The sequence below is a fragment of the Bos indicus genome, chromosome 20 (genome assembly GCF_029378745.1).
Source record: "Bos indicus isolate NIAB-ARS_2022 breed Sahiwal x Tharparkar chromosome 20, NIAB-ARS_B.indTharparkar_mat_pri_1.0, whole genome shotgun sequence".
Classification (NCBI taxonomy): Eukaryota; Metazoa; Chordata; class Mammalia; order Artiodactyla; family Bovidae; genus Bos; species Bos indicus.
The window spans coordinates 38,038,723-38,052,576 of record NC_091779.1 but is presented as its reverse complement, the minus strand read 5'-3'; the positions used below and the strand labels follow the sequence as shown (position 1 = coordinate 38,052,576).

The window sequence follows — 13,854 nt, the reverse complement described above, 5'->3', positions numbered from 1 at the left end:
TACACTCGGGTACTGAAAATTTATAGTGACTATGACTAGATTTTTCTCACTTTTTGCCTTTTCAATTCTCAAGGAGGTTAGTTTGCCTTAGCAAACAAAGGACTAAAGAAAAACATCCTATGTCATTGTCCCATTGTTTTCAGCCAAAATCAATTAGATTCTTATGATAGTTCCCATTAATCTTTAGGTTATAGCAAGTTAGTAAGTACTATACTTACTCTTCTTCTATTTTCACCTTCTTCTTGCCGTTGCCTTTTTCTCTTCTCTAGAGACAGAAAAGTGGTCTCAAATTTGGTATAATATGGTTTAATTAGATGTAGAGTAACTGAAGTAAAGGTATCAGGCTATGACCAATTTCCTTTAAATTACTACAAAGTCAAAGGTAATAGGTTATTGTTGGAAAGAACCGGAGAGGTCACCTAACTCCATAGAGAATACCTTCCCACCTTCTGCTGGAGATCGCTCTTAGGCTCTATCTAAACAGTTTCAGTGAGGAAGAACTTCTCCCCATGGTGACTTGAAATGTGCTTCTAGGCAGCTTCTCTTTTTCTTCGTTTTTGTCTTCTAAATTAAATTGATATTTTTTTCTGCATAAGATTTTTTTTTGCCATTACTCTCTTCTGGCTATATACTCAGTGCTTTTTTCCCATAAGATATACCTGACACACTCATCATTCTGCCTATCCTCCTCTAAATTCTTTCTGACTTATCAGTCCTACTCTTGAAAATCTTATCCAGGACTGGATATGATACTCCAGATGAAGTCTGATTAATGCAAACAGCAGAACTATTACATTAACTAGGCACCACCTTCCTGTGAGAGCATGTGAAGGCTACACTAGCATATTTTAGAGCCATAGTACATTTGGGGTTTATGTTTAAATAAGATCATAAAGAACCCCATGCTCAAGGAGGAAGAATGCCTAAAAACCAATGTTCCCAAACTCAAGTTTTGTTCTTCTTTTCCTTCCTATTCTACCATCACTTGAACACCAAGAAATTTGATACACTCAGTTTTGAGATTAGATTCCAGTAGAGCACAATGCATTCTAACTGGCTGTTAATGATCACTACATTCTAAAAACCAGCCTTGGTTTGAATGAAAAATTATTAAACTAATGGTGATTCTTTAATGAGTTTTATATTGTATTCAATTTGACAAATCTATTTCAAAGAAAACAAGAAAATGACTCCAATACTAAACAAGGGTATTATTTAGTTGCAGACATATTAACAATTTCTGCTACAGAATTTCTTAAAGACAGATGAAATAACCATGTATGTTTTCAAATTTTTTTTGTTGTGAAGGCTTTCCATAGAATTTTAGCTAAAACACATTAATTTGTAATGTCTTAAGATAGATTAGAAGTTTCAAATCATACAAACATTAATTTTGTATTTTGAATCAGTACTTTCTCTTCATTTATTTTAAAAGACAAATCTTACCTCGTCTAATTAATTCTTTTCCTTCATCAACTAAGTCTGATGTCATATCATTATCTCCCATGAACTGCTGGAAACCAAGTAGATTCAAACAACGAGTTCCCAAGCTAATAAAAGTAGATTTTCAAAAAGATAAGCATTATTTCATACTGTAAATGTTTAAATTGGAAGCCTCTGTTGTATTTCTAGTTATCATGTCAAGTTCTACAGCGCTACATTTGTCTTTCTTCAAAAAGTACTTATTTCCCTTTCTAAGAAACTTAAATGCCCAGTGCTCCACTGACTAGGGTATGCACCAAAGCCCGACTTCTTACAGACACAAATTAAGTCAGGCCACAGCATACTTTCAGAAGATTATTATAACAGGATGCTAAGCAATAGCTATAATACAAAAGCAATTTATTCTTTTCTGGTATTCAAACAGCAATTTTAACACACATACACAACCAGTATTTACAAGTGCAGAATATTCTTGGCTTAGAAAGTCTTAATTATGCAAACTGACTTTCACGTTCTGTTTTGTTAATCCGGAGAACTAGTCAATTCTATTTAAATCAGTGTTACTATAAATTCAGAATTGATTATTACAGCTTATCTGGGGGCAATCATTTATATCTTATCTGGTTTTTACTTTAAACCTCATTGTTGTGCAGGACAGGAATACTCTGAAAATATGGTACATAAGGAAGGAAGGATTAATATCTGTTAAACTACTATTATGCATCAGATAGTTTACAGTTATTCTTATTTAATTCTTACTATAACTCTAAGAGATAAATATTACTTTATAGATAAGGAAACAGAAGCAAAGGGTGTTAAATACTTTGCTAAAGGCCAATCAATAAATTTTAGAGCTGAGGATTTAAATCTAAAACAAAACAAAGACCAAGTTCTTTTTACTACCTTAGTTTTCAAACTTTTTTCTAATGTACTTTTAATGGCAGAATTCTGAACACCATACATGAAGCAAGGCAGAGAGAGGAAGAAGGGAGGAGTGTGTATGTATGTGTGTGTGTGTGTGTATTCATGTGTGTTAGGAAGAAGAGAAAACAGTGAAGCAATTAAGAAAAAGTAAAGATCTCCCATTTCACATCAGTGATGTGTAAAAATCTGACTAGTTCATAAATTATCTGCTTGTTTTAATATATAGGGAATGCTTGTATGACTTACCAGTGAGTAAAATTGGGGTTTCAGGTGGATGGTCATGCTAATTCTGTGACTTTAAATATTCCTCTACCATCCTTATATACCTGTGGGAATACTATACTGCAGGATGAGATCATTGTCTCTGTAAAGGTTGTAGCTTTGTCTAAAGTGTCAGCAAACAGCTTTATAGGCTCTAGGCAGTTAAGTCTGAATATTATTAATAGTTCTGTGTATGGTTATGTGCTAGTAATAAAGGAATTAGACTATTACGGCAGCATTCCAAAAGAAAATTGACCTATAAAGTCAAGTTAATGCTGAAATGCCTGCAAGGCATTTCTTCAAATATTCCTATAATACAGTATAGTTTTAAATATAAATATATATTATATTATATATAATATTACACATATAATATATATAAATTATAAAAATATAATTTGATAATTAAGGTATATGACCTTTCTTTTCCTTAAAGACAAACTTTAAGGAGTTTGTCTCCTTAAAAAACTAGCAAAGTTTATCTTAATTATAAAACAACATTTTTAAAGAAATATTTTTAAGTTAAACAATTTTCCTTTTAGACACAATTCCTTACATTAAAATTTTATAGTTGACAAGGCACTATCCCATCCATCTATTCCTTGATGCATATGTCAATCTAATAAGATGCTAACCTTAAGTAGAGATGCCAATCTTACCAAGATAACCACTAAGATGAGGAGATAAGATTTATAATTCACAAGCTCTTAATGTTCCATTTGTAGTTTATAAATGAATAAGCACATAAAAAAAGTTTAGTTTTGGACATCCAAAGGATGATTGGTCTCTTATTTTTAACACATCATTTTCATAATAAATATAAACCTCTGTCTTTCCTACCTTACAGAAAAAAGCTGAAAATATTATATTGTTTTATCAGTTCATGGGCTTCCCTGATAGCTCAACTGGTAAAGAATTCGCCTGCAATGAAGGAATCCTAGGTTCAATCCCCAGGTCAGGAAGATCCCCTGAAGAAGGGAATGGCAACCCACTCCAGTATTCCTGCCTGGAGAATTCCATGGTCAGAGGAGTCTGGTGGGCTACAGTCTATGGGGTCACAAAGAGACACGACTGAGCGACTTTCATTTTCACCAGTTCATATTAAGTTTTATATTAAATTATAATCCTTTGGCTCCTTTACTTATGATAAGATAAAATATAGATGCTTTAAAAAAATTCAACAGAGAATTTATTTCAAATAATATTTGTCTTTTTACTCAATATCCAAGTGTTAGAATATCAGTATAATAATATATGCTATTTGTAAACTATTTGTAATAACTAATTATACTGAAAGATTTAAATGAAAAGTGGTTGGATGAAACTTATTATCAATAAAATTTTTTTAAGTAGCATTTTTGGTGTGTCATGGAGCACTGAAGCAGTGAAGAAGGAAGACAAGGTGCTAGAAGCCAAGGACACCTGTCTTTTAACTCCTCTTGAGTCAGATCTCTGCCAAGCTTCTACCAATTTTTCTGATCTGATAAAAAGAGTAGTCCATGTACTTTCCATGTACTGTCTGATTACGACTGCTCCTTAACTGATCTTTTGTGCTGATTACGGTCTGAAACACCCAGAAACCCAAAAATTATTATGCGGAAAGCCCTAAGACTAATACATGTTACCAAATAGAAGCTGGGCAAGCAGGTGTTTTATAAGATACAATGGCTGCCATGACCAAAGGCCAGGACTCAGAGTTAACATTCTATTATTAATCCTATCACTTTGTTGGCCAAATACATAGAATAACTCTCTTTTCTTGAAAGTATCTTTGGAGGGAGACCCTGATCCAGCACTCAAGCAATCTCTTTAAACTACCCCCAGCACTTCCAAAGCCACAATAAAACAAACAACTAAAACCCAATCAGTGAATATTTAAAAGAATTTTAAGGAGAAAGATATCCAGATCAGGATATATATATATAAGAAAAAACAAGCAATGTTAAGTTTCTTACCTAAAATACGTAGCAATGCAGAGAATTACCACCAACATAGGATAATATATATAGAACCCATCTGCAATAAAGGATAAAACTTTCATGGAACCCATAATCTAAGGAGCAAGAAAAAAATTTAGTTAAATCAGTACAGCTCTATATATTTCATTCTTTTTCATCATTAGAAAGTTTATCATAACCAGCTATATCAATAAATTTGGAGTTTTCAAAAAAGTAGAAATGAAGCATTAAATAGACTGATTTTTAAGTCCTCATCACAAGAGGAAAAAACCTGTGACTGTGTGGTGATGTTAACTAAACTTACTGTGCTAACTATTTCACAATATATACATATACTAATTATGTTGTATACCTTAAAATAATACAATGTTATGTGTCTATTATATCTTGATATGGCTTATTTTCTCCTAAGAAATTAATATTATATAAATATTACTGAAAATCATCAATTACACTAAGACTATAAACATAAAGGTTAATATTATTATAGGTCAGGTCTGTGAATATGCTTAGCTGGACCAAAAAATTTTGTTTATAATAAAACAAAAGCAATATCACCTTTACCCAGTCATTAGTAACTACATATACAATGTGTAAAAGAAAGTTCAAGTAATTTTTTAAAAGATTCTAATAATGCAATAGATCTGTTTGCCAGCAGTAAAAAGAAATTTCACAATTAATAGCATCCCATATAGATAATGAATCTAAAGAACTCTTTTTTACCATACTTACAGATGTATAAGCAGTTGGCTGTGTATTTTGGTGAGAGATGGATGAATCCATGTGGGTCAAACCCAAGAAATTAAGACATAAAGGAGGAGTCAAACGGCAAAATAACCTGCAATAAAGCATAAACAAACACAATATATAAGAATAAAGCAGCAATACACATTTTATGTTATCTTGAAATACACTGAGAATGTTTCAGATCATTCCATTATTCTCATCTATTTGTATTTTGAATTCTTAATATGAACTGCCCTTACTTGGAAGACATTCTGAAAGTTCTATTAATACCACAGTTTCCTGAAAAACATCAACACCTACAAAACAAAACTCCAGCCTCAGGATGCCTCCTTTGGTGAGGTTTGCCACTGCTTTATCCCAACAATTTGTAGAGTGGTTTTGTATGTGCCTCTTCTGTGCAATTTAGCTCAATCCTCAAGGCAAACTGTACTCAGTACATAAAAGATCTGAAGTTGTATCACATTATGTCAACTCTGACAACTACAGATATAAATAATTGTTGGAGCTCAGTTTTTTTTATTACATTTTGTTTTTTTAATTAGAGGATAATTATAATATTGTGACAGCTTTTGCCATATATCAGCATGAATCAATATTAGGCATACATGTCCCCTCCTTCTTGACCCCTCTTTCCCACATCCCTCCCCGTCCCACCCATCCAGGTTGTCACAGAGCACTGGGCTGGGCTGTGTTATGCAGCAACTTCTCACTGGCTATCATTTTACATTTGGTAATGTGTATGTTTCAGTGCTTTTCTCTCATATCATCCCACGCTCTCCTTCCCCCACTGTGTCCAAAATGTCTGTCTCCTTTGCTGCCCTGCAAACAGGATTGTCAGTACTATCTTTCTAGATTCCATGTATATGTTTTAATATACATTTGTCTCTTTTTCTGACTTATTTCACTCTGGACAATAGGCTCTAGGTTCATACACCTCATTAGAACTGACTCAAATGCATTTCTTTTTATAGCAGAGTAATATTCCATTGTGTATATATACCACAACTTCCTTATCCATTCATCTGTGAGTGGCCATCTAGGTTGCTTCCTTGTCTTAGGTATTCTAAGTAGTGCTGCAATGAACATTGGGGTACATGTGTCTGTTTCGATTCTGGTTTTCTGAGAGTATATGCCCAGTAGTAGACTTGCTGGGTTGTATCATAGCTTCATTCCTAGATTTTAAAGGAATTTCTATACTGTTTTCCAGGCTTCCCTGGTAGCTCAGCTGGTAAAGAATCCTCCTGCAATGCAGGAGACCCTGGTTTGATTCCTGGGGCAGGAAGATCCCCTGGAGAAGGAATAGGCTTCCCTGGTGGCTCAGACAGTAAAGAATCTGCCTGCAATGCAGGAGACTTGGGTTCAATCCCTGGGTTAGGAAGATCCCTGGAGGAGGGCATGGCAACCCACTCCAGTATTCTTGTCTGAAAATTCCATGGGCAGAGGAGCCTGGTGGGCTATAGTTCATGGGGTGGCAAAGAGTTGGACAAGACTGAGCAACTAAGTACAGCAGCACAGCATAATGTTCCCCATAGTGGCTATATCAATTTGCATTCCCACCAACAGTGTAAGAGTGTTCCCTTTTCTCCACACCCTCTCCAGCATTTATTGCTTGTAGACTTTTTGATGATAGCCATTCTGACTGGAGTCAGATGATAGCTCATTGTAGTTTTATTTGCATTTCTCTAATAATTTTGAGCTTCGTTGAGCATTTTATCATGTGTTTATTAGCCATCTGTATGTCACTTTGGAGAAATGTCTGTTTAGGTCTTCTGCCCACTTTTAGTCTAGGCTGTTTTTCTGGTGTTGAGCTGCATGAGCTGCTTATATACTTAGGAGCTTAAATTTTTGTCAGTTGTTTTGTTTGCTATTAATTTTGCCCATTCTGAGGGTTGTCTTTTCACCTTGTTTATAGCTTCCTTCATTGTGCAAAAGTTTTTAAGTTTAATTAGGTCTTATTTGTTTATTTTTATTTCCATTATTCTAGGAGAACACAGAGGGTCTTGCTGTGGTTTATGTCAGAGTGCTCTCTTTTCCTCTAAAAGTCTTATAGTTTTTGGTTTTACATTTAGGTCTTTAATTCATTTTAGGTTTATTTTTGTGTATGATGTTAGAAGATGTTCTAATTTCATCCTTATACAGGCAGCTGACCAGTTTTCCCAGCACCACTTGTTGAAGGGACTGTCTTTTCTCCATTGTGTATTTTTGCCTCCTATGTCAAAGATAAGGTGCCCACAGGTGTGTAGAATTATCTCTGGACTTTTTATCTTGTTCCTTTGGTCTATATTTCTATTTTTGTGCCAACCTCTCTCCACTTGTTCATCTTTGATGTCCTTCATCAGTGTCTTATAGTTTTCTGCATACAAGTCTTTTGTCTCTTTAGGTAAATTTATTCCTAAGTATTTTATTCTTTGTATTGCAGTGTTGAATGCGATTGTTTTCTTAATTTCTTTTTATAATTTTTCATTGTTTGTATGTAGGAATCCAAGGGATTTCTGTGTATTAATCCTATATCCTGCAATTTTACTATATTCATTGATTAGCTCTAGTAATTTTCTGGTGGCATCTTTAGAGTGTTCTATGTAGAGAATCATGTCATTTGCAAACAGTGAGAGTTTTACTTCTTTTCCAATCTGGATTCCTTTTATTTCATTTTCTTCTCTGATTGTGATGGCAAGGACTTGCAAAACTATGTTGAATAACAGTGGTAAAAGTGGGCACCCTTGTCTTGTTCCTGAGTTTAGAGGAAATGCTTTCAGTTGTTTACCACTGAGGATAATGTTTGCTGTAAGTTTGTCATATATGGCCTTTATTATGCTGAGGCATGTTCCTTCTATGCCTACTTTCTGGAGAGTTGTGACCAGATAAAAAGAGAACCTTACAAAACAAGGAGCTGGAGAACAGGAAGCTATGACAATGAAGAGAGGGTATGAATATAAAGAGGTGATATGAGGAGTTATTTTGGGGTGACATAATATTCTGTATCTTGATTATGGTGGTGGTTACAGGAATCTACACATACACACACACACAAATGAATAAAGTATAAAAAATAGTGAGAACTAATAAAGTCTGTTGTGGTCTAGTTAACAGTAATGTGTCTGTGTAAAGTTTTGCTTTTGATATTGTACAACAGCAGTATAAAATGTCTCCATTGGGGGAGGCTGGGTGAAGGTTACTAAGATTCTGTACTGTATTTGCAACTTCCTTTGAATCTATAATTATTTGGGGGAAAAAGGTTAAAGAAAAGTCTTAGAGATGCTTCAGATATTGATTCCTCTTGAAGTTCCCAAAGTCCAGCCCTAAAAACCTAATGTAAATAGTTTAATAATATGGACAAACAATAAATTGTGCAATTTAGCCCAAGCTGGAGCCATCTCTCTAAAATTCTGCTAAATCTCTTAGCAAAAATTATTCTTTTGGTCTTCAGTTCAGTTCAGTCGCTCAGTCGTGTCTGACTCTTTGCGACCCCACGAATTGCAGCATGCCAAGCCTCCCTGTCCATCACCAAGTCCTGGAGTTCGCTCAGACTCATGTCCATCGAGTCAGTGATGCCATCCAGCCATCTCATCCTCTGTCGTCCCCTTCTCCTCCTGTCCCCAATCCCTCCCAGCATCAGAGTCCTTTCCAATAAGTCAACTCTTTGCATGAGGTGGCCAAAGTACTGGAGTTTCAGCTTTAGCATCATTCCTTCCAAAGAAATCCCAGGGCTGATCTCCTTCAGAATGGACTGGTTGGATCTCCTTGCAGTCCCAGGGACTCTCAAGAGTCTTCTCCAACACCACAGTTCAAAAGCATCAATTCTTTGGCACTCAGCTTTCTTCACAGTCCAACTCTCACATCCATACATGACTACAGGAAAAACTATAGCCTTGACTAGATGGACCTTTGTTGGCAAAGTAATGTCTCTGCTTTTGAATATGCTATCTAGGTTGGTCATAACTTTCTTTCCAAGGAGTAAGCGTCTTTTAATTTCATGGCTGTAGTCACCATCTGCAGTGATTTGGGAGCCCAGAAAAATAAAGTCTGACACTGTTTCCACTGTTCCCCCATCTATTTCCCATGAAGTGATGGGACCAGATGCCATGATCTTCGTTTTCTGAATGTTGAGCTTTAGCCAACTTTTTCACTCTCCACTTTCACTTTCATCAAGAGGCTTTTGAGTTCCTCTTCACTTTCTGCCATAAGGGTGGTGTCATCTGCATATCTGAGGTTATTGATATTTCTCCCAGCAATCTTGATTCCAGCTTGTGCTTCTTCTAGTCCAGTGTTTCTCATGATGTACTCTGCACAGAAGTTAAACAAGCAGGGTGACAATATACAGCCTTGATGTACTCCTTTTCCTGTTTGGAACCAGTCTGTTGTTCCATATCCAGTTCTAACTGTTGCTTCCTGACCTGCATACAGATTTCTCAAGAGGCAGGTCAGGTGGTCTGGTATTCCCCTCTCTTTCAGAATTTTCCCCTCTCTTTCAGAATTTTCCACAGCTTATTGTGATCCACACAGTCAAAGGCTTTGGCATAGTCAATAAAGCAGAAATAGATGTTTTTCTGGAACTCTCTTGCTTTTTCCATGATCCAGCAGATGTTGGCAATTTGATCTCTGGTTCCTCTGCCTTTTCTAAAACCAGCTTGAACATCAGGAAGTTCACGGTTCACATATTGCTGAAGCCTGGCTTGGAGAATTTTGAGCATTACTTTACTAGCATGTGAGATGAGTGCAATTGTGCGGTAGTTTGAGCATTCTTTGGCATTGCCTTTCTTTGATCTTCTTAGTCCTCCACAATTCAGTGTGAGACCACTGTATTTTTCTGATTCTCAGAACACTTTCTAGACTTAAGTCTCTAAAATCTCAAATGTTTCTATTATTACTAACCTATTTACTGACTTCTAATTGGTAAATCCAGACTCACTATGCCCTTCTTTTCCTTCCTAATCTAGTATACTTATTTTAACCCTAAACTTCAAGCAGGATTTAGCTACCAATCAACAAGCATCTAATTAATACTTAAACCTAAGCAACTAGCTCATAGAAATATAGGTGTTAGTAAAAGAGCCATAAACAAGAAGAAATAAAAGAGACATTCATGTAATGGAGACATTTTCCTTGTTTCTAAACACAGTCTACTTACATGCCACTGAAAAGAAGGCTATAAGCATCAGTCTGGTGATGTGAAGCCAGGTAGTAATAGTTAAATACACGAATCCTGAACACGGTAGAATAAACACAGATACTGAGGAAGAAGATGGAAAGAAAGCAAGCAATCTGAAAAAAACAAAACAAAAACCCAGTTTCAGACTAATAGACTTTAGAACTTTATATACTATTATAAGCATTATCTTTTCATTCCAACTAACATTTATTGACATTCTAAAATTTAAACACAGTAATAGCAGCTTTTTAACCACCTCAGAAAATGAAATTATGAAAAAATCTAGATCTTAATCAGTCCCTATCCTATCCATAAATTTCAAATCTACCTCCTGAAGTGAGCCTGTTCTCTCATTCCCTTGGCAACTCTTCACATGAAGACTGTAATTTATCTAGCTTCACTGGCATAAAGAGGATCAAAATATTCTCATAAAAATATTGTGCACTATTTTGCATCTTTTCATCTTTCCTCAAATACAGTTCTTAGTTTTTATAGTCTGGGTAAAATAATGAAGCTCATTTTTGGAAATCTGAATAACACCACTGTGGGGAACTTCACTGCTTTCATTATTACTAGAAGAAATATGTGGAGAAAAGATACAACAGTTAAGGATTAAACTTAAACCACAACTGACATTTATTTATGACAGATATAAAATAAACTGACCTCGATATAAATATAATTGTATGTTTTTTCAGCCAGCTGTATGAAGACTGCAAAGAGGGATAAGACAGGTCTAGTGCTAAAGAATGTGCACTCTGACCACACAACTATAACGGAGAATATGGACAACACCACAGCAAGTATCCGATAAAACCAGGGTCGCAAAAGACATTCCCAGTACCACTCTGTAAGATAAAAAGAAAAAATGATTAGGAAAACCATAAAGAAGCAACAGTGTATTTACAGTGTTTTGAAATCCCTCCACACAAGATACATAATTGCAGAGAGACATACTGGTGGAAACAAGCAGACACCATCCTAAACAAATCATCACCAGTAACAGAACAAACTGATATTATGGGCCTCCTACTCTGAGAAAAACACAACATCACTGCTGAGGTATTCCTGCCAAAAATGCAGAACCTGCATCTGATCATGAGGAAACATCAAACTCAAATTGGTGTAAGTCAAAAAACACAATTATAATTCAACTCTGCATTGGTGAGAATATACACTTTCCATCAGGAAAATTATCAGCATCAAACTTTGAAATGTATATTAAAAATTACATACCAACTGTAGGATTATAAAAATATTGAATAAATCTATTTTCTGGCTCTGGCGATTGAAAGGTATGAACAAACTGACAAGTAGCACTTGTTTCATTTTTTGCTACATCTTCTAGATAAAATGCTTGTTCCAAAAGAATCTGCCATTGTACTTGAGTTCGTCGATGTCTCTGAACTGAATAAATCACCTAAAAAACACAGCAGGGGGTATACCTGTCAGTGTTCTGAAACAACAGTGATTCAACTGCCCACTATGGAGCATGTTTTGCTTGTCACAACAACAGGGAAGTGCTAATGGCATTTACTGGGTGGGGCTGAGGATGTTATATTCTGTAATATATGTAACAGTTTGCTCAGTGAATAATTCTCCTCCCCAAATGCCAACAGTACTCCTGTCAAGAAACAGGAAGTTAAAACACTTCCAAGAATAATGATAAGGACAAGATCAAAGAAGTTTCTGATATACATGTACTCAAAACTCCTTTTTTGTGGGCAGTAAATCTAACTAAAATCATCAGAAGGTAAAAAGGCTATATAAAGTTACCTGTTTATGTAGTTTTACCAGACTTTTTTCACTTGGGTAGGTATTATGCTTTTCATCAAAATCTTCATAATCATCCATGTTCCTGCCCATTTTTTCCTGATAGTCTATAGGGCACTAAAAGGAACAAGTAGATTTTTAGAAATTTTATTTGAAAAAAGATAAAAAATTTTACTTTTGTTAAGAATCTTTCATTCTTAAGCATATCTAATTTTCTTGCAAATATTTTCCAGATGTGGAGTCACCTACCCTATTAATCATTTAATACACCTATGAACTTGGGCAAATTAGTTAACCTCCATAAATAGGTCTCAAAAGGTAGCAAATATAAGATAAATGATTAGAGAATTGATTCTCATGACTGTCATCTTAGTCAAAAGAAACACTAGCTAATGATTAGTATGACAGATTTAAAACATAGGAGAAGAACTGAATAGCCACATGCAAAAAATTAAAAAGAAAAAAAAGAAACTAGACCACAATTGCACACGATATATAAAACTCAACCTCAAATGGATTAAAAACTTGAACATAAGACCTGAAATCATAAAAACCCCAGAATATAGGCAGGATGCTGATATCACTCTTAGCAAGTATCTTTCTAGATATGTCTCCTCAGGCAACGGAAGCAAAAGCAAAAATAAACAAATGTGATTACATCAAATTAAAAAGCTTTTATATAGCAAAGGAAACCATCAATAAAGTGAAAAGACAACCTCAAATGAGAGAAGAATTTCGAATGATATATCCAATAAGAGATTAATATACAAAATATATAAAGAACTCATACAATTCAACAACGAATAATCTGATTGAAAAATGGGCAGAGGAGCTAAATAGATGATATTTCCCAAAGAAGACATACAGGTGGCCAACAAGTACTTGAAAAGATGTTCAACATCACTATTAAGAGAAATGCAAATCATCAAAATGGCTATTACCAAAATGATAAGAAATAACAAGTGTTGGTGAAGATGTGGAGAAAATGGAACCCTCACACACGATTGGTGAGAATGTAAACTGATGCAGGCCACTATGAAAGATAGTATGGTGAGTCCTCAAAAAATTAAGAACAGAACTACCATATGATCTAACTATCTCACCTCTGGGATTTTATCTAAAGAATAAGAAAATACTAATCCTAAAATATATCTGTACCCCTATAAACTGCAGCATTATTTACAATAGCCAATAAACAACCTAAGTGCCCATCAATGAATGAATGGATAAAGAAGATGTGGTATATGTGTACAGACACACACACACATGCACACACACAGTGGAATACTACTCAGCCATCAAAAGGGCAAAATCTTGCCATTTGCAACACAGATAGACCTGGAGGGTACTATGCTAAGTGAAATAAGTCAGATAAAGAAAAACTCTTTATGATTTAACTCATATGTGGAGTATAAAAAACTAATAAAACAAAATAAATGAATAAACCAAACTAAATAAAAACAAACACTCATACAGAGAAAAAAGTAGTAATAGGGACAGGGTAAAATGGGGAAAGGGGTTCCACTGTATGCGTAACTGCTGGAAAATAAGTTCTGGTGCTGAGGATGGTATAGGGTGTAAAGAAGTAGAACTATAATG

The 13,854-nt window shown here is 35.0% G+C and overlaps 1 protein-coding gene across 5 annotated transcripts in view; it reads right to left on the bottom strand.

Moving 5' to 3' along the window:
• The window catches only part of LMBRD2 (LMBR1 domain containing 2), a 52,177-nt gene that overhangs the window by 10,564 nt on the left and 27,759 nt on the right, over positions 1-13,854 (bottom strand). For 4 of the 5 annotated variants that reach the window (XM_019982867.2, XM_019982868.2, XM_019982869.2 and 1 more), the window contains exons 8-15: positions 12,259-12,372; positions 11,719-11,902; positions 11,149-11,330; positions 10,462-10,595; positions 5,319-5,424; positions 4,584-4,681; positions 1,447-1,550; positions 219-265 (exon numbers count right to left, since the gene is read on the bottom strand). In XM_019982867.2, the coding sequence (XP_019838426.2) occupies positions 219-265; positions 1,447-1,550; positions 4,584-4,681; positions 5,319-5,424; positions 10,462-10,595; positions 11,149-11,330; positions 11,719-11,902; positions 12,259-12,372 (969 nt within the window). Of the gene's footprint in view, positions 1-218; positions 369-1,446; positions 1,551-4,583; positions 4,682-5,318; positions 5,425-10,461; positions 10,596-11,148; positions 11,331-11,718; positions 11,903-12,258; positions 12,373-13,854 lie in introns of all 5 variants that reach the window. The other variant, XR_002183147.2, reaches the window with a different exon arrangement.